General features: G+C 46.0%; 6 protein-coding genes and 1 non-coding gene across 7 annotated transcripts; 4 read left to right on the forward strand and 3 right to left on the reverse strand.

Annotated features, from left to right (window-relative positions):
* The first annotated feature begins 838 nt into the window (after positions 1–838).
* Positions 839–2,390, forward strand: EDB93DRAFT_147201 (uncharacterized protein). Its single transcript, XM_041455516.1, has 10 exons — positions 839–1,100; positions 1,157–1,170; positions 1,223–1,373; positions 1,426–1,685; positions 1,733–1,773; positions 1,829–1,847; positions 1,895–1,922; positions 1,983–2,085; positions 2,141–2,300; positions 2,348–2,390. The coding sequence occupies exons 1-8, from the start codon at positions 936–938 to the stop codon at positions 2,037–2,039; spliced, it is 735 nt and encodes a 244-aa protein (XP_041301541.1). The 5' UTR covers positions 839–935; the 3' UTR covers positions 2,040–2,085; positions 2,141–2,300; positions 2,348–2,390.
* Positions 2,391–3,192: 802 nt separating this feature from the next.
* EDB93DRAFT_147343 (uncharacterized protein) lies at positions 3,193–5,212 on the forward strand. Its single transcript, XM_041455517.1, has 14 exons — positions 3,193–3,564; positions 3,615–3,786; positions 3,845–3,858; positions 3,911–4,061; positions 4,118–4,374; positions 4,426–4,466; positions 4,528–4,546; positions 4,597–4,624; positions 4,687–4,711; positions 4,758–4,793; positions 4,846–4,870; positions 4,923–4,993; positions 5,043–5,126; positions 5,193–5,212. Exons 2-13 carry the CDS (start codon positions 3,625–3,627, stop codon positions 5,057–5,059), a joined length of 846 nt encoding a protein of 281 aa, XP_041301542.1. The 5' UTR covers positions 3,193–3,564; positions 3,615–3,624; the 3' UTR covers positions 5,060–5,126; positions 5,193–5,212.
* Positions 5,213–5,836: 624 nt separating this feature from the next.
* On the reverse strand, positions 5,837–8,729 carry EDB93DRAFT_1243506 (pre-mRNA splicing factor component-domain-containing protein; the record flags this gene model as incomplete). Its single annotated transcript, XM_041452154.1, has 7 exons — positions 5,837–7,230; positions 7,283–7,779; positions 7,834–7,981; positions 8,032–8,311; positions 8,365–8,467; positions 8,521–8,576; positions 8,727–8,729. The coding sequence occupies 7 exons, from the start codon at positions 8,727–8,729 to the stop codon at positions 5,837–5,839; spliced, it is 2,481 nt and encodes an 826-aa protein (XP_041301543.1).
* Positions 8,730–9,348: 619 nt separating this feature from the next.
* On the forward strand, positions 9,349–9,430 carry EDB93DRAFT_t110. The gene has a single exon. It is a non-coding gene; the product is annotated as a tRNA-Pro (tRNA).
* Positions 9,431–9,804: 374 nt separating this feature from the next.
* Positions 9,805–10,118, reverse strand: EDB93DRAFT_1095763 (uncharacterized protein; the record flags this gene model as incomplete). Its single annotated transcript, XM_041446720.1, has 2 exons — positions 9,805–9,917; positions 9,971–10,118. The coding sequence occupies 2 exons, from the start codon at positions 10,116–10,118 to the stop codon at positions 9,805–9,807; spliced, it is 261 nt and encodes an 86-aa protein (XP_041301544.1).
* Positions 10,119–10,778: 660 nt separating this feature from the next.
* EDB93DRAFT_1183656 (S-adenosyl-L-methionine-dependent methyltransferase) lies at positions 10,779–12,608 on the forward strand. The gene is made up of 9 exons (XM_041450733.1): positions 10,779–11,022; positions 11,089–11,114; positions 11,166–11,332; positions 11,383–11,446; positions 11,497–11,727; positions 11,777–11,892; positions 11,940–12,018; positions 12,071–12,170; positions 12,225–12,608. The coding sequence occupies exons 1-9, from the start codon at positions 10,898–10,900 to the stop codon at positions 12,439–12,441; spliced, it is 1,125 nt and encodes a 374-aa protein (XP_041301545.1). The 5' UTR covers positions 10,779–10,897; the 3' UTR covers positions 12,442–12,608.
* A 413-nt stretch (positions 12,609–13,021) lies between these two features.
* Positions 13,022–14,242, reverse strand: EDB93DRAFT_1095754 (Alpha/Beta hydrolase protein; the record flags this gene model as incomplete). Its single annotated transcript, XM_041446719.1, has 5 exons — positions 13,022–13,251; positions 13,319–13,421; positions 13,476–13,610; positions 13,661–13,868; positions 13,917–14,242. 5 exons carry the CDS (start codon positions 14,240–14,242, stop codon positions 13,022–13,024), a joined length of 1,002 nt encoding a protein of 333 aa, XP_041301546.1.
* Positions 14,243–18,003: the final 3,761 nt, after the last annotated feature.

Consider the following 18,003-nt stretch of genomic DNA (forward strand, 5'->3'; position numbering starts at 1 on the left):
GATGGAGTAGTAGGCGCTAGTGTACTTGTTGAACGCTGGCAGTAGCTTCGGTAGTCCAGGGATTAAATCCAAAACCTGTGTCATCATCTGGAACATTGATGCACTGCGGGCAAGTCGGACGCATGAACAAAACATAAAACCGTTAATTTAGACCTTCGGTGTTAGTTGATACTAGCAGAAGTCCACACACTTTTGGGTCTTCGGGAAGAAAATTAAAATGATGAACAAGTACCCAGATTTAAATCCAGATGCAAAATTTTAGTACAACAAAGGACGACGACAAGGGACGTATGAGCCTGCGCCAGGTGTTATCGCGGAGTTTGAAAGATGCATGAACATTGAGGAGGAACTTTCACGTTGACTTCAACCATCCCACCATTTCTATTTTTGCCAACACCCGTGCGAGTCCTTGGCTACTTCAAGTTGGCCACGGTTGGCCTGGTGTAACGTACTGTGCGAGTTAGCATGTCACTGATATCAGGCCGAGCGTATCGCAAACGTGAAATCCCAGTTGGGCACTTTATTCGTGAACTCGGAGGACTGACATCGCCCAGCCCTACGAACGGCCGCAACTCTTTGTCCGAAAACCGCACGAAGTAGTCTCCGGCGATAATGGATTTTCAATGCGCTGTAAGCACAAGTATAGAACATCAAAGATTGATCCCAATCGCAATGTGGCAGCCATGTGCACCAACTTTGTTGACGTTTGTTCTGATGCGGCAAATTGGGTATTGTTATCATGTTCACATGATTTGACGGACACCATGCTTCGGTGTTTCGAAAGTCAAGCGCACTGTTCTATATATCTACACATCTCCGCTGTATTCTTTTTCTCTTCACTGACTCCTCGCATCACCGTCTACTCAACGATTTCGCAAGTCACATACGACGATTAGACCGTCTCTTATGACATTGCATGACTGAGTGTAGGCACGATGCACATCCCAGAACGCTCAGTCAACGGTTTCGATGCGAATCTGGTCATTGGGCCGGTCCAAGTCGGTGGGCTTTTAAGCGCTGCATTATTCGGCTGTCTTTCTTGCCAGTTCTACGTATATTTCGCAAAATTCACAAGCGATCGTCTTATCTTGAAAGCCGCTGTGAGTCGATTAACTGCACAATTCAGTGTCGGTTTGATTGATCCTTTTGTGGTCAGGTATCTGCAGTCTTGTACGCTTGATGTTTGACTGGGTTCCTTCAAATACCAACACACGTTTCGCAGCTTCATTCAACTGGCTCACTTTGTCTGCATAATATCAATGTTATGGACGATGACTGTCGTCACCTATGGTGACCCATCTCAACTCAAGGTGTTTCCTGTGGCGGCAGACTTGGCCATTCCATTGAGCGCCTTCACAGCATTTATCGTGCAGGTAAATGATTCCGAATTCATTCTCATTCATTGTTACTTATGGGTTATACCAGGCATTTTACGCATTTCGACTTTGGAGGTTGTCTGAAAAAATTTTCTTGCCTATTCTCTGCGAAATGATCTCAGTTGTTGCGCAAATTTCCACACTCATTCTTTCATCGAGAGCGTTTTATATGACAGACCTCACGGTTTTTGAAGACAATCAAATGGACTTGATTACGCTGTCCTTCGTTGCACGTGCAACTTGCGACTTACTTACCACTGGTGCCATCGCCTGGAGTCTATACCACAAACGAGTCTCCAAACTTCCAAGGTATGAATTTTCATAGTTTTGCCTACCATCCCTTACGTTTATCATAGCACAATGACGATAATCGACCGGTTGATCTATTGGACTATTGGTAAGACATTAGGTGCCTTCATGAGATTGGTGTCCTTTTTTGACACTCTACACAGAAACCGGTCTTTCCACCAGGTATCTAGCTATTTTTTCATCAAGTGTTTCCATCAATGATCTGTTAGTTTGATGGCCGTTATAGTGGCAGTGTTGGTAAGGACTTCACCACTTATATCTTCCTTCGAATGGAGCATTCTCTAACAAGCTTTCAAGTTTCTAGTCCTGGAGCAGAACTGTGAGTGTATTTGTACTGTATTTCACCACCGCTGAAATGATGCAGTTGTGTGGTTTGGAGCATGGTTGATGCTGCCTAATGGTAATGATATGGAATACTTCAAATTCAATATACTTACTGACCCCGTATCGTTTAGTTATAGCGAACTCCTTATTGGCCTCGTCAGTCACCAAACGGACTTGACAAATGATAAACATGATGGACTTACCGATATGGCATTCAGGTTCAATCGGCGGTTATTTCTTCAGGAGAGTCGGTCCGCTTCGAGAAGTGATGTCCAGAGTCGTACTGGTATAGTGAGTACCATTTGATCAACTGCATGTAGATTTTAATTCTGTTTCAGAACACCATTGTGTTCAAAGCTGACACTAGGCGACCAGAAGCATACGTATTGGAGAACTCCAATCATCTAGACGTTAAAGAATCCCAAGAAGCAGAACGCTCGATCGACGTAGAACTCGGACGAGTTTCTAAGCCTACGATGGTTCACATGGATGTTTAACAGATGATGGAACGTGCTGCTGGCTATAGGGCGAATACGAGGTTATTTATTCTTGACACTCTAGTTCGGCGTTGGGCATGGGTGCTGTGTTGAGGTTTGTCGATAATAATATCGGTTCCCGTATGCAAGACGTCATGAAGCTCCAGGCCTACCTGGGTGTAATGGTCCACTTAAACGAAGGTTTCTGCACGACTCAAGCATTTTGTAAAAATTGGGCGCGGACCGTACCATACCAAGCGCCTTAGTAACAACCAGGATGGTCAGCAGATGCATTGTTTTTGAGTGGCTGTATACAGAAGCAGAGATAGGCATTGCGCGTGCCCCACGGGACTCAACCCACTCACACTGCATCACATATGAAATTCCATTCCTGATCCATGACCTACTATTGACGTGATACGCCGTAGGTGCATGTGGAGGCTAGAGCGGTGTAGAAGATGTCCGTGGACAGCACCAACATATTGGAAGTCGGACCTCTATGGCACATGCTGATAATTAATGCTGTACAACTTACATATCTCTGATGCATATCGTAAAGTGAATTTCAGAGTGGACCTCGTATCTCATCAAACGCTGAAAATAGTCCAATCAATATCAGTTTTGATCAGATGCATGATCATCTCGAGCGCGCTCGAAGCACCATGAGGCTGTAAACTTTGTTTATACTTATTTGCCTTCAATGATGAGTTTCTTGCGAGCAACCACCTCAACCTGAAACAATTACGAGCCCGAATAAATGAATTGTACGACGCGATGATTCCGCGTATGTTGCGTGCCCCTTCACTGATATTTTCTCGTTTCCGTAGTGATGAAGTTGTTGGTTGCTTCATATTGGGACCGAGTCGTGCGCGTTCGGGGCCGTACCACCTTGCGCCACACTGCGACCAATTAAAGGGCATCATATCTATTACTGCGCAGCTAAGACTGTTCTGTCTATAATTGCCTCCGACTCAGGTGCTTATATGGATTCGCACTGATCTGTCACGGAGAAGCTGCATTTCCCCACTCTGGTCGCAACTCTCGACGATCCTTTGTATCCCCAACTAATCAACACCTTCGTAAGTCAGTCTGAATGATCACACTATTTTTGTAACCTTGCAAAACTTAGTATAAGCAGCATGAGTAGCCTCAAACGAGCGAGCGATATCAATCCAGGGTTGATCATCGGACCGGTCCTAGTCTGTGGGCTGTTGAGTGCTGCGTTATTCGGCTGCCTCGCCTGTCAGTCCTGCTTGTATTTTACGAGATTCAGGAGCGACCATGTCGTCCTGAAAGCAATTGTAGGTCGATCAACTACACAATTCATCGTTGATTTTATTGATCGCTCCATACGATTAGGTATCTACAGTCATGTGCGCCCGATGTTTTACTTGATTCCTCCGAATACCAACACAAATTCTGCAGCTTGGTTCAGCTGGGCCACTTTGCTTGTGTGATATCGATGCTGTGGACAATGACTGTCAGCACCTATGGTGACCCATCTCAACTCACGGTGCTTCCTACAGCATCAGACATCTCCGTTCCGTTGAGCAGTCTAACAGTATCTATTGTGCAGGTAAGTCATTTCCAGATGTATATATATCCATTATAAGTGCTTACGAGTAATATTAGTCATTTTACGCTTTTCGACTTTGGAGGTTGACTAGAAATGTCTTCTTGCTCACCCTTTCCCAAATACTCTCCGTGACTGCACAAACTTCCGCGTTCGTTTTCCTAGGAATGCAATTTTCTATGGACCTCACGCATATTGAATCTACTCAATTTCTGCTGGCTGACCTCGCTCTCATCGCACGTGCAGCTTGTGAGTTGATCATCACCGCTGGAATCGCCTGGAGTTTATACAAGAAACGAGGCTCTGAGATTAGAAGGTATGCTACCCATCATCTCGCCTCAAGTTGCTGTTCTTACATCTATCATAGCACGGTTTCGATGATCGACCGGTTGCTTAAATGGACAATCGGTGAGATATTAGGAAGCGCCTTCATCAGATGCTCTTTCCCTCCTGACATCACTCTACACAGAAACTGGTCTGGTCACTAGGTATTTGACTCTTTTATGGCTTACAAGATTTTTGATCGATGATCCATTAGTTTGATGGCCTTTACATTGGCAACGTTGGTGAGGGCTTTGTTATCGATGTCTCTTCCCCCATGGGAACGCTCTCTAACCAGTTTCCCAAGATTCCTACCTTGAAGCAGCCGAACAGTGAGTGGGCTTATACTCACATTCTACCACAGCTGAAATGACGCAGATACGGGGCTCGGGTTATACTTATTGTGGCCCAATGGTAATGATACGGAATACTTCACATTAAATATATTAACCCACGTATTGTGCAGTCGTAGGGAACTCCTTCCTAATCTCGTCAGTTGCCAAACAGACAGACATTAAACCGAAACTCACCGATGTCGTACAGATTGAATCGTAGGTCGCTCCTTCGGAAGCAGGGCCCCAAGAAACGACACTCAGAGCCATTCCTTTGCTTTGGTGAGCACCATGCATGTGAATAACTGCGTAAATTATAATTCTGTTTTAGAACACGGTTGCGTTTAGCACTGGGGCTACGCAATTACGAACCGACCCATCTGGGAAGGAACTTGAAGCATCGACATTTACAAGTGTGAGCAACTTAAATTATTAGTCAGGAACAAATGCAGGTTCTTATATCCGAGCTTGTGTTTCACAGAAAAACGAAACTATTTGCTGACTTTTGGAGACGAGATGATTTTGCTCTTGATATTTTGTAAAGCATAGATTTTGTGTATGTATTTAAGGTCCGTCAGTGCCGACGTCCTAGTCGTTTTGTGAGCTTCTGTTTGATGCTGAGCAATCCCAAGCAGAGCCGGTGGAGAACTTCAAGAATTGGAGGTATAGCAAATCTCCGGGCCTGCAGTGGTTTATGATATTCGAGCATGACTTTAAAAGATAATGAAGGACGACATTGGTGCACGACATTTTGCGGAACTGATTGAGTGACCCGGTGATGTGCAACGTGCTCGGGTACATCAGGCAAGTGGCGACCCCACACAATCAACATCACGACCCTCAAGCTGACCTTAGAATAATCCCAAATGATCAGCTGGTAGATCACTGTCTGTAAATTGAAATTGAACATGTAGAAGTTGTATATGACAGCAACAAACATTTTGTGTATCATATTGTGCATTAACAAGCGTATAGAACAAACTAGTCTTGCGTTTAATTCGATGGACGCAAGACATGCCAGGAATAACGGGTCGGGGGCTTGTGCCGGTGCCGTTACGATAAGTACTATATAGTGAGTGTAAAAGCAGAATGATACATAGTTGCATAAAAACACTTGAAAATGAATCATCCGCTTGCTTCCATCTCAGCGAGAGCTGCTTCATTGAGTGCCTCTGCCTCTGCCATGATTTTCTCCTCCAGCAGAGCAACCCTCGATTCTGCATCCCGACGCTCGCGGTCAAGTTCTGCGTACCGCTCTTGCAGCAACCGCTCTCTCCGTGATAGGACATCCACCTCCTCTTTCAGCGACTCTAATCTTCGTGGTCCAGCTGCAGCCTCGTTGATACTGAGCCGAGAGAAGCTCTCATAGTCCACTTTCGTGCGCACGAGCTCATCGAAAGCTTCAGTGACACGTTTGGATAGAGCTTTTGAACGTGCTTGATATCCACCAAGGGTGATGTCGAGCTTCTTCTCGGCCTTGGCAGCTTTGCCGGCCTCTTTCGACATCTCTCCACGGTTCTCCTCGAGCAGTGTAGCATAACCGGCTATCCTGGCTTCCGCGGAAAGGCTGCTGGGTTCTACCCATGTTCTCGAGGAGGCATCGAAAGCAAGCTGCTGACGGATACTTGCCCAAGACGCACTCTCATCAATATCTTCGCTGCTCGACAGCGTTGCCAGTCCCTCCTTCACCTGGGCTTCGTTGGCATCAGGGAAGCCTATTGAGAGGGCAAGTTCAAGATGGATCTCAGACTTGGCAGCAGCAAGATCATCATCTGGCGGTATCCGATATGTTGATGACGTGCCACCAGGAATATTTGTGCCAGGGAGAGGATGCATTATCGAGTCGTGCTGCAGGAGATCCGCAATCTCCGAATTCAGGAGTTTTCTGACCTCTGCCATGTCGTCATCTTCTTCCCCGATGTTCAAGTCCCTCATCAGCTGCTCCACGTCGACACGTGCAGGACGAGGTAGCCCACGAGCAACAGCCTGCGTCCGTCTTGCCAAGGCCTTTCTTTCCTCCTCTTCGCGTATCCGCTTTAAGCGCGCATCCCGTTCGGCAGCATCTTCCTCTGATAGCGGACCTGTGGTGCCATCGTCTTCCTCTTCATCTTCGGGAACCAAAAGCTCGAAGTTATTTTCAGGCTTTGGAAGACTCATGAATCCGGCCTTCAATGCACGCTTGGCGGAGTCGGCACGTAACCGGAGGTCGCGTGGTGTCTCGCCAACTGGCATGCCCGTAACGGGATTGATGCTGAGGGTATCACGCATAGGCGTACGTAGTGGGGTTGCGCCCCACGATGCACCGTCTCGCGGCGTTGCAGAAACATCGCCTGGGCCGCCATGCATAGGAGTTGCGAGAGGATTTGGGGTAAAAGCAACTTGATGCCGAGGAGTTGCGCTCTCAAAACCAGTTCCTCCCCCTGGCCCAACATGAAGGGGGGTGTTCTCGTCTCCCAACAAAGGTGTCTGGGCCATGGTCATGTTCCGTAAATTGCGTGCTTCCAACATGACATTGTCCTCTATGATATAACTCAGTCGCCGCGATAGAAGTGAGTACTAAAGAAGACTCACGTTGGGGTGCAGTACGAGGTGTTCGTGCCATTCTTGCGCCCTCCAGACCCTCATAATCACTCAAGAGTTTTGCAGTTGCCTCGCTTCCGCCACCAACCAATGCCTTGGCATTCTCCCCTGTCTGCCCAATCTTGACAATATCTTCTAGTTCCGCCTCACCAACCTGCGCGTTCGGCAACACAAGCTTCCGTCGACGACCAATGCTCTCCGCCTCTTTCAACTTCTGTATCTGTGCATCACGAGCGGCAATAAATTTTGTTTGGTGGCCATCGTTATCGCCCTTAGCCTCTGCTGCGCGACGTTGTCGCTTCCTTCGTTCAGCTTCCTCTTCATCAGGTTTGCGTTTGTTTTCTAAACGGCGGAGAGATTGGCCGACTGGCGCAGAGGCAATGCGTGCCTGTTCTTCCGACGTGTCGTAGAAGCCCGCTGCCGGCTTCTTTTCAAAGGGAATATCGGCATTGTAATCCATACCCTTATTTTTCGTTTTATGTCGCATACTAAAGCATATTATATGAGGAGGGTCATAGCCCAAACTAAACAGATTGACGCACATGATTCCAGCAGCCTTCAGCTCACGCTTTTTCTGCAAGACAGCAAGACGTCTTGCTTCTTCGAGTTGGCGTTCACGAGCCTTCCGCTTAGCTTTCTTGCCCTGTGTATTTGCGAGACGAGCACGGGCTTCGGATAACATTTCCTTCTCTGTATGCAGAGTCAGCAAAAACCCGCCTCCCGTGCAAAATAAAACGTGCCATCTTCGTCCATGTCGATAGGATCGGGACGTGCAGGCTTAGTTTCAGGATCAGGGTCAATTTCTCCTGGTCGCAGGCGCCTGATGTCGTCTGCACTTGGTGCCGACTCTCCCTCTGGTCCTGTCAGCCCCAGCTCCTCGTTTTCCTTCGCCTCGGCCTCATCCAACAACTTCTGATATCGCTCAAGACATTGTGTGGCGGTACGACCCACCGCAGGAGCTATTGTCCGCCATTGCGTGGGCATGATTTTTGCAAGATGCATCAACTTTTCATCCTCGGTCTGAGTAGTACATTGCAGGTTTCAGCATAAAAACAAAAGTCTGCGACACACACCTTTGACCATTCCGTCTTCTTGATAGATGGATCTAGCCACTCGTACCACCGCGCTTTACATTGTTTGGGGGTCTTTCGGACCAGCAACGACGATATACGCGCCCTAGTAATGCTCAGTACCATAGCGGGACAGCTGACAATAAATGGACAAATCACCATTGATTCTTCCCGTACTTTGCTATCGCGGCCTTGAGAACTTCGTCCTCCGTGTTCTGGATGAGTGTGTCAGATTCGGATTCCGGCAAGACTCAAACGAAGTTGTAATGTACCTTCCAAACACCTGATTCGTTTATAAGGTTACAATTAACATGCGCCAAAAGGCCTAAATAGAATCACTTGCCTCCTTTGATGATAATTCGAACCATGGCTGGTGGTGGACGGGCTTTAACAAGTACTGCTGTACAAGTTCGCTTTCGACGATGTAGTGTACTAATTCCAGTAGCTTAGTAAGCTTCACACTTCGGAGGCGGTTCTGAACAGCTGTGAATTCGTTCTCAACGTTACTAACGAACGGCTGAGTGCTATCAAACCTGAACAGCACAACATTCACAGCGGTCAGGCGATTCAGATATCGATGAGTAATGGGAAAATTCAAACCGATCATGCATGCTCCTCTGACCTTTGAACTGAAATGAATAGATACCAATATGGACAGGATCAAACCACTAGGCTCAACGGCACCTTCCAAGCTCCAACCTGAAAGGTACGAACGGTTCAGACTGGCACTCAAAGGTCTTCGAGCAATTGGTTTGCCATACTCCTCTTCTCTGGGAGCCACTTAGCTCAAGTAACAACATCCTACCTTCACCTTCCAGTGTATCTGCTAAGGTGATCACGTCTTGTGTCTTGAGGGCTTGAATGGTGCACCGTTAGCAGACTCGGATACTAGTACGTGGCAATGTTTTTTTATTATGACTTGCCGTCATAAGCCACCGCGTAGTCTTTATCTTTTATTATGAGCAGCCACTCGTTGGCATATCTCAAGGCCTTGTAGTCTAGAGGTACGATACTTGCTTTGGGCGATTCACAATTGCAAGTGGCCTGGGTTCGATTCCCAGCAAGGCCCTTCTTTTTCTTTTGCTCAGTTCTCAACCAAGGCTGGGGACTTTGGGATTATTTTAAGTATGTGTGGTACGTAGATTTCGTGGTTTAAATTTTATGTAAAGGTAGATCCGACGATGATGCTGTGACAGTTTGAGTCCGCTTAGCCTCTACGAAAAATAATTGCCTAGGCTACTTGTTTAACAAAGCTGGAATTGGCATTCTCTATCCGTCCGTCGAATAGTAATTTACATACTACACCTATACATTAATAAGTTAAGAGCATCGCAGAAACTGGGATATAGAGATGAAAACATCGAATAACAAGGAGAACATATCTGTGCATCGCGGGAGTCCCAAGGAACAGAAAGGAAGAATGCTGAGGGCATACAATACTAATTAACCACAAATACCGTTGTCTATGACCGCCCCGCAGCGTTTGCACTTGACCCTCCGGTCAAGAAGGCAAAGGCCAACGCCCAATGGAAACCAAACTATTGCAGCCAAAATACCTGAAGAAAGGCACGAGTCAATTGCTTTCCCGTTAGTATGCGATTGCCCCTACCTAGGATGCCAAAGCTGGTTTCGGTGACATGTGCCCCTTGCTGTAAACATATCATTTCTGGGTGGTCTGGGGGCAGTAGCGAGGCGATGCGCTCGCCAGTCAAGGGATTTTGATAATGGTAGACTGTGGGTTGCTGCGCTAGAGGCATGGTACGAGAGTGAACAGCCATCACAGCGTTACGAGGTATTGAAGGCAGCTGCACTTGTTGGTTCGTATTCTTGTCAGTCATCAAAGGTGGCTGTTGTTGTCCAGCATCTGAAATCATGGTAAAACACTTATTATGCAGGATAATAAAGATGCGAAAACTGACTTGAACTAGTCTGAGCTTCGACGTAGTCGTAGGAAGGTGGGTTATCTGCACTATGCTTGATCACCTGGAAATTCATTAACACCAGAGCCGTCAAGCTTACATATGTTCAAGAAATACTCACCATTTCTGACTGAGGATCGATTATCATCGATGAGTTCCGCTACGTGGCTTTTGTATGAGTTCGAAGGCTGCGCGCTGCGGCGCATAAGCAGGGGGGCACTGTCAATTAAGCGGCAGATCACGTCAGCTACGTCTGCCGAATTTGTTTAACATTGTTTGGTTAGTCATCTATTATTAGAAATCGTTCAAGTCGACCAGTGGTACCATAGCAGTCTAGAGGATTCTGGTCAGGAACATTGGAAGTAACCTGACCTTCAGCGCTGCAGATTCTGTTTTTCGGTCATAAATCCAGGCTTTGATCGATTGATCATTGGAGTCCAAGTTAGCCTGATAATCTCAGCTGTATAGTTTTATCAGATTTTGTTCTCACGGGTCAGCGGAGAAACCTCACGTACCTGGGATCTCCTGCTACCGTGGGAACCGGTGAATTTTTATCTGCAAACACAAACTTGTATCCTTTGTGTTTTTTTAGTTTCACCCAACTACTTCGTTTGAAGATGGAAAGTGCAGGCCCATCGACCCACCATATCGTCTCCGATACCCAATCGGAAAGCGCAGGACCATCATCGACCCACCATGTCGCCCCCGATGTTACATCGGACTCGATGACCTCCAGAGACTAGTTCGCACATTTGCGCATATCTTCTCAAGGAAATTCTAATACCTAATGTTTGCTTCCCTTCTCCAGTTATGCGGATTCATACGCGCATTTTGGTCTGTTGATCCGTCTGATCGAGCTATTGTTAGTCTGACATGTCCTGCCAGGTATTCACGAGGAAATGCTCAAGGACACTGTCCGGACAGGATCATATCGTTCTGCGATCATCAACAATGGTCACCTCTTCAAGGGTAAAACAGTCCTAGATGTTGGATGTGGAACTGGTATCTTGAGTATGTTCGCCGCAAAAGCGGGTGCTTCACATGTAGTCGGTGTAAGCTACATGCCTATCTTGCTCGTATCATTTACTGCATGCCTTTGAAGATCGACATGTCGAATATTATCGATCAAGCTCAAAAGATTATAGAAGCAAACGGCTTCAAAGACAGTACGTCTGACCGCATGCTGCTGATACCATCTTTAGTAACAATACACTAGCAATTACTCTCGTCAAGGGAAAACTTGAGGAAGCCGAGCTTCCTATCGATAAATTCGATATCATCATTTCAGAGTGGATGGGATATTTCCTTCTCTACGAATCTATGTTAGATACCGTCTTGCTTGCAAGAGACAAATACCTCAAACCGGAAGGATTGATATTCCCCGACACAGCAAGAATCCTTTTTGCTGCCATTGAAGATCAAGACTACAAAGAGGAGAAGATCAACTGTACGTATATTTGTGTTATACGCGCGCCTGGCTGAGAACAGTATTATAGTCTGGGATAATGTGTACGGCTTCGACTACTCGTGTATCAAAGACATCGCGCTCCGCGAACCTTTGGTGGATACCGTTGAACTCAAAGCGGTTGTAACCGATCCCTATGTTATCAAAGTTTGTTTGCAACAATACATTGTCGATACTTATCTGACTTCATGCAGGAAATCGACCTCTTGACAGCAACAAAGGAGGACCTGACTTTCACAGCGCCTTTTAGCCTTGTTGCTACACGCGATGACTGTGAGTGTAATCGTGTCAGGTATAATCGCAGCATTCATACGCGCTACTTTAGATATCCATGCGTTCCTGGCTTGGTTTGACATAGTCTTCGACTGCACACATAAGAAAGTCAAGTTTTCAACCGGTCCTCATGCGCAATACACGCACTGGAAGTACGTTTGCAATTCAACTTTTTGTTCTTCAGGCATTTATTTTTTTCCAAAAAGGCAAACAGTGTTCTATACCCCCTCGACAATCACCATCAAACAAGGGCAGGAAATTACTGGCGAACTATCTTGCGCACCGAACGCGCGGAACAACCGTGATCTTGACATTTCCATTTCGTATGCAGTGGGAGACGAGGAAGAGACAGAAGTAGAATACAAAATGTGCGTGATTTTTTATTCTTGCCGCATCTCTTTTCCCCAGTCCGATTTGTGGTGATAATGACTGTACGCTGACCGATGATAGGTCTTGATTGACAAATGATTCATCAACAATGGCTTTCCGCACTTCATCGCGCTGTCATATACACCCTTCATATACCGTCATTTACCTGCAATGCGGCATCTGGATTCGACAACACAGGTATTAGCTTGGATACACTGACATCACAGCCCATCTGGCCTAGTTCTTGTATTACGCATACTTATCTGCATCAGACTTACTGTTGTTTGTTGCCTCATTAGATTACACCATCTCATGTGCAAGTTACGCCGATCACCAAAACAATCGCCTTTCTTGATTTTACAGATTCTGTGATAGCGTCGATAAGTATCAATTCGTTACTCAACAAACATGCGCATGTTAATGTCGAACTCGAATGTGCGGCTAGTTCAGTTCCGGTGGCATTGTCCTTGTCCATATTGCCCCCGCCCTCATGCGTAAACCAGAGATCATATTCAACTAGTTCACAACGTCTTGCGTGAGAGAGTTGGGCTCAGGTAGATTGTGATGTCAAGTTGGTGATATACATAATACAGCTGATGCTCATGAGTTTTCGTGACTAGTCCGCTTGTGCTCTTCAACAATTTTGTTGCAACGTATCGCGAATCCAACAATGAAGCTCTCTGTTGAACGTTTCCGGTTCCTCCAACTGAACCCAGTGTCCTCCTTGGAACTCTACCAGGTGGAGACCTCCCGTCGCATATTGCTTCATTTGGGGCACGGCGTAATCATACACACATACGTGGTCTTTCCTTGCGACTGCAAAGAACGCGGGTTTCTTGATAAACTGATTTTCTTCTGGTATGTCTGTCAAAGCAGCCAAATAAAATCAGATAATGCAATGTCGAGCAATGAGATGGACATTGTGTCGCACCTTCCATAATGCGGGAATTGACGCTACCGATCGTAGACTTGTACCAGTTCAGGGGGCTCGCTAACCCACCTTTCCTAAGTGACTCCAACAAGCGTGAGTGGTGCTATATTTCACGGACACAGTCAATTCTGACAAGCCTGACAAGAATAAGAATCACCTCGTCTGTGAGATAACCGGCTCTCTTTGTTGTCTTTCCACTTGCGATGAAGGCTTGTATCTCCCCGGGTTGATTCATCAGAGTCAGCCAACTATCTGGGTCGTCTGGATAAAGCACGGAAATCAACGATTCTAGCTTTACGTTTCATTAATAACAAGAGATCAGGACGTTGGCCAAACACTCACATTCTTCTCGATGATTTGAGCAGCGCTTTCTTGTTCGAAAAACTTCCAGTACCCCAGTAGTGGCCGGCCGAATGTCTTGATATTCATCTCTAAAATAACATCGATGGGAGGTAAGGGAGTGTATATTTGGTATGCGACCACAACCCATGCGAAACCCAAGAATCGGTCAGAGTGTTTCATTGACAGGACGGAGACTATGCGGGTGCCCCTGATGACGGTTCTGAATTTAGCCGGTGCACGTTCAGTTATATCTTACCAGTCATGCCCAACGGCTATGGCTTTTTGGACTTTCTCGGCATCAAGAATGTCGAGCAAGTCTTGCGCGATTGCGGTGTGCAGAAACAAGGATATATCGGTGGGTTTGGACGTGCCGCCGTATCCGAGCATGTCGGGCGCTACCACACCAAATCCCTTCTCGGAGAAGTAGTTGATCTGATGATACCAATCATATGAAATGGAGGGAAAGCCATGGACGAAGAATAGAGTGGGTTTGTCATCCACAGCTGGCACGGACAGATAGTGGTAAGTCAATCCTCTGGAGGTGATGATGTCTTTGTACTTGGAGACAAGGCTCTCGTTCATGGTGGTATGAAGACAAGTTATAAGAATGGGCTGCGGATTTTAATCTGAAACGAGACATCAGAAGTACGGGCGCTCAGGGTCATGACTCATGTAGTGGTGGAGCAGCATCATGATCATAATCAATTTGACTCGTGTGAAAGTGGATCATGATGATACATAAACTGAATGTTGTGCATCGTCTCATGCCCTAAGTATTCAATAACAATTTTATTTGGCCATTTTATTTTGTGACAGTTTGTGCAAAAGCTTCTGAAATAAAATGAACAAAGTGCTGCTCAATTCTAAAATACTATCCCTTACGGTCATTTCGTGACGGTCCACTATTTCGTGATTTTTATCTACAGCACTCAATTTTAAAGTAATTGCTTAGGTATGTTCTACATATTATACTAGCATTTTCCAAGTGAAACGAAACGAAACGATTGAGAAATGGTGGGGATAGTGTTTTCAGCGTGACACCTGCAAAAATCACGATTCAGTGTCACCTGCCATGGCTGCCGATGTTGGACATTAAATTTGACAGCGTGTTTCATTGTAGGCATAGCTGCAATCCCTGAACAGGTGAGCACTGGGTGTTCCTCCCAAGCACTACAACCACATTTCACACATCCGCCATCTCACACTGGCTTCAGCATTCCTGCACCACATCTACCATATTTTTTCAGTCAACACACACATCTGGCAAGTCATGGACTTCATAATCCTTTGATGTATCAATATCTACCAGCTCATCCACATACATTCCAACAGCATTATTTTACACAGCAGTAATGATTCACACTTAGCTCTATGTTTTTCATACATACTATAGCTTGCAGGTTTATTGCTAGGTCATATAGCATCCTAATCAGCTGTCCGAAATTCATGAGTCAAGTCTGCTGAATGGAGTGTAAATTTGGCCAGTGACTATTCATTACTATTAGTGACATGAGTGTGACTTATGAAATAGTGGACTGTCACAAAATGACCGTAAGGGATAGTATCATTGTCAATGCTGACTTGACCTTACAGCTGTCCTCTTGTAAATTACTTATGTGGACCTGAACCTTTCCTGATTTAGCTGTCAAACCTTGCATCTACTATTGAATCTAGACACTGTTAGACCTCAGTCATAGTGGAACGAACTATTATAGTACCTAGACACTGTTAGACTAAATATAATGGTAAGTGTCTAGGCGAAACAATGGTAAGAACGGGACTCACCCTCAGTTGTAGTGGAACAAACTGAGGGATGAGTAAGGGCAGGACAATGACTATATACTTCGTTTGGATTCCTTCTGTTGAACTCCGCTGTGCACGCTGGTTTCGCATCACATATCATATGCTTTGCACCAACACTCCTCGACGCGACACAACTCCTCTTCGATTTGATCACTGTAGGCCTAGGCATGCATGGAGTCATTCAAAATCTTTATGGGGAAGGGCTTTGGTGAAGATATCGGCGACATTGTCTTTGGATCGAACATAGTGGAGTTTCAGCTGACCATGTGCAACACATTCGCGAATAGAATGAAGTTTAATATCAATATGTTTGACTTTTGAGTGATACGAGGTGTCTTCAGATAAGACAATTCCGCTGGTGTTGTCACAGAGAAGTGGAGTTGCGGAAGGTTGTGTGAATCCCAGTTCGTGAAGGAGGGTTCACAACCACACAATCTCTTGGGATGCCTCTGAAGCCGCAACATATTCGGCCTCGCAAGTTGAAAGTGACACAGTCTTCTGCTGATGAGCACTCCATGTGACGACACCACTACTGAGCGAGAAGCAATAGCCACTAACAGAGTGCCATGTGTCAGGGCAGTTGGCGAGATCACTGTCTATGAAACCAAGAAGGTGAGCATGATGGTTGCCTCCCAGGACAAGCTTTACTTCATGTGTACATTTCAGATAACATACCACTCGTTTCGCCGCTTCCCACTGGACAGGGCCATAGCAGTCAAGGTGTCTGCATAGTTGTTGAATGGCATGAGCAATATCTGGTCGTGAACCGATGGCCAGGTACATGAGGGAGCCAACAAGGGAACAATAGGGCATGCATGACATCAAGTCTCATTCAGCGTCAGTTGATGGTGCATGAGTACGCCAAGAGAGATGAAGCCCTGGGTCCATCGGAGTTGATACGGGAACAGCGGCCTTGAGACCAAATTGTGTGATGATACAATCAATTAAGGCAGTTTGGGAGAGAGCAATCGTTCGATTAGCACAATCACATTCAAGTGCGATGCCCAGGCAGAAATGTGCCTCACCGAGATCAGAAACAGTCCACTTAGTGTGTAGTTGGTCTTTGAACATTGAGATGACCGCTTTAGTGCTGCCAACAGTGAGAAAATTGTCTACATGAACAGTGACGAGGAGGATGCCTGCTTCGGACCAACAAAAGTATATGCAATGTTCACACTTGAGGCGGTGAAAACCCCATGAGAGCATGGCCTCATTCACCGTCCGGTTCCAGACAAGTCCACCTTGTTTCATACTGTAGAGACCGTTCTGAAGTTCCCAGACCCAGTCTTCCTTTCCCGCTTCGACAAAACCTTCTGGCTGTTCCATGTAACATAACTCATCAGATTCGAGCAAGCCATGTAGGAATGCTGTTTTGATGTCGAGTTGGTCGATTTCCCAATCAAGAGCGGCACCAAGGTGGGTGAGGATTCAAAAAGACTCTAGTTGTGCTGTAGGGGCAGATGTTTTAGTGTAGTCTTGGCCCCAGACAGCCAAATAGCCACAGCACACATAACAGGCCTTAAAATGGACAGGATGACCATTTTGGTCTTGTTTGAGTTTGAAGATCGGGCGACCACACATGATTTTGTGCCCGTGAGGGATGGATGACCGGGGAACCAGCTTGTATACTCCTAAGTCACGTAGCAAATCAAATTTGTCCTTCAAGGCTCGAGTCCAATCAGCAGCATTGCTGGAGGCCATAGCATCTGCATAGGTTGAAGGGTCATCAGGGAATTCGTGTTCAAGGTGGTCAGGTGTCACAACCCAATAACGAATTAACGCTGGGCAGAGACTAGGACTCAAACAAAGGTTATCGGACAGAGAGAACGATGAGCAAGTACGTCTTGGATTGCTACAGTTGTAGATACAAGAGGTTTGAACTAGAGAACTATTGACCAAGACATGCTAACTATATACAACTATTGAAACGGAGATTGAAGCTGAGTTACAACTACTAGCCAATCATAAAATAGGAAGGAGAATCGTACCATAGAACATTGTAGAATATTAAAGAAGTATCACGTGACCATATCTTATCTTATCGTATCTTATCTTATCTAATCACAATCAAAGAACTCGTCTTCTTCATCAGTCACATCGAAGACACGTGTCGTGGGCGCTAATGGAATTTCTGAACTGGTAGACGCTTTCGGGGTAGGGTTAGGGTTTGTCTTAGACGCTGTGTATTGACGCTTAGGAAGATTTAAGAAAGAATAGTGGTTTGTTAAAGGTACTCGTGACATCAGGCATGGCAGCAAACAGATCAGTGAGGTGTGAGAGCTCCTCCTCAGACATGAGTGCCGCCAACAGGTCATCATCAAGTAAAGTGTGTGGTGGTAGCATTTTGAGGCGGTCCACAGCAGCGAGGGAATCCAACATGGCGCATTGGGTGGCCGAGACATAAGGCTTACCATCCATAGCACAACATCATTCGGATGGGACAGACAGACGTGAAGAGCGATGTGGTTGTTCTAACTGTGATAGGCATGGTGCATCGACATTGGGCACCTCTTCAAGAGACACAGACTGCAAGGAGGTAT

This window comes from Suillus bovinus (genome assembly GCF_016758785.1).
Source record: "Suillus bovinus strain UH-Sbo-P2 chromosome Unknown EDB93scaffold_123, whole genome shotgun sequence".
Lineage (NCBI taxonomy): Eukaryota > Fungi > Basidiomycota > Agaricomycetes > Boletales > Suillaceae > Suillus > Suillus bovinus.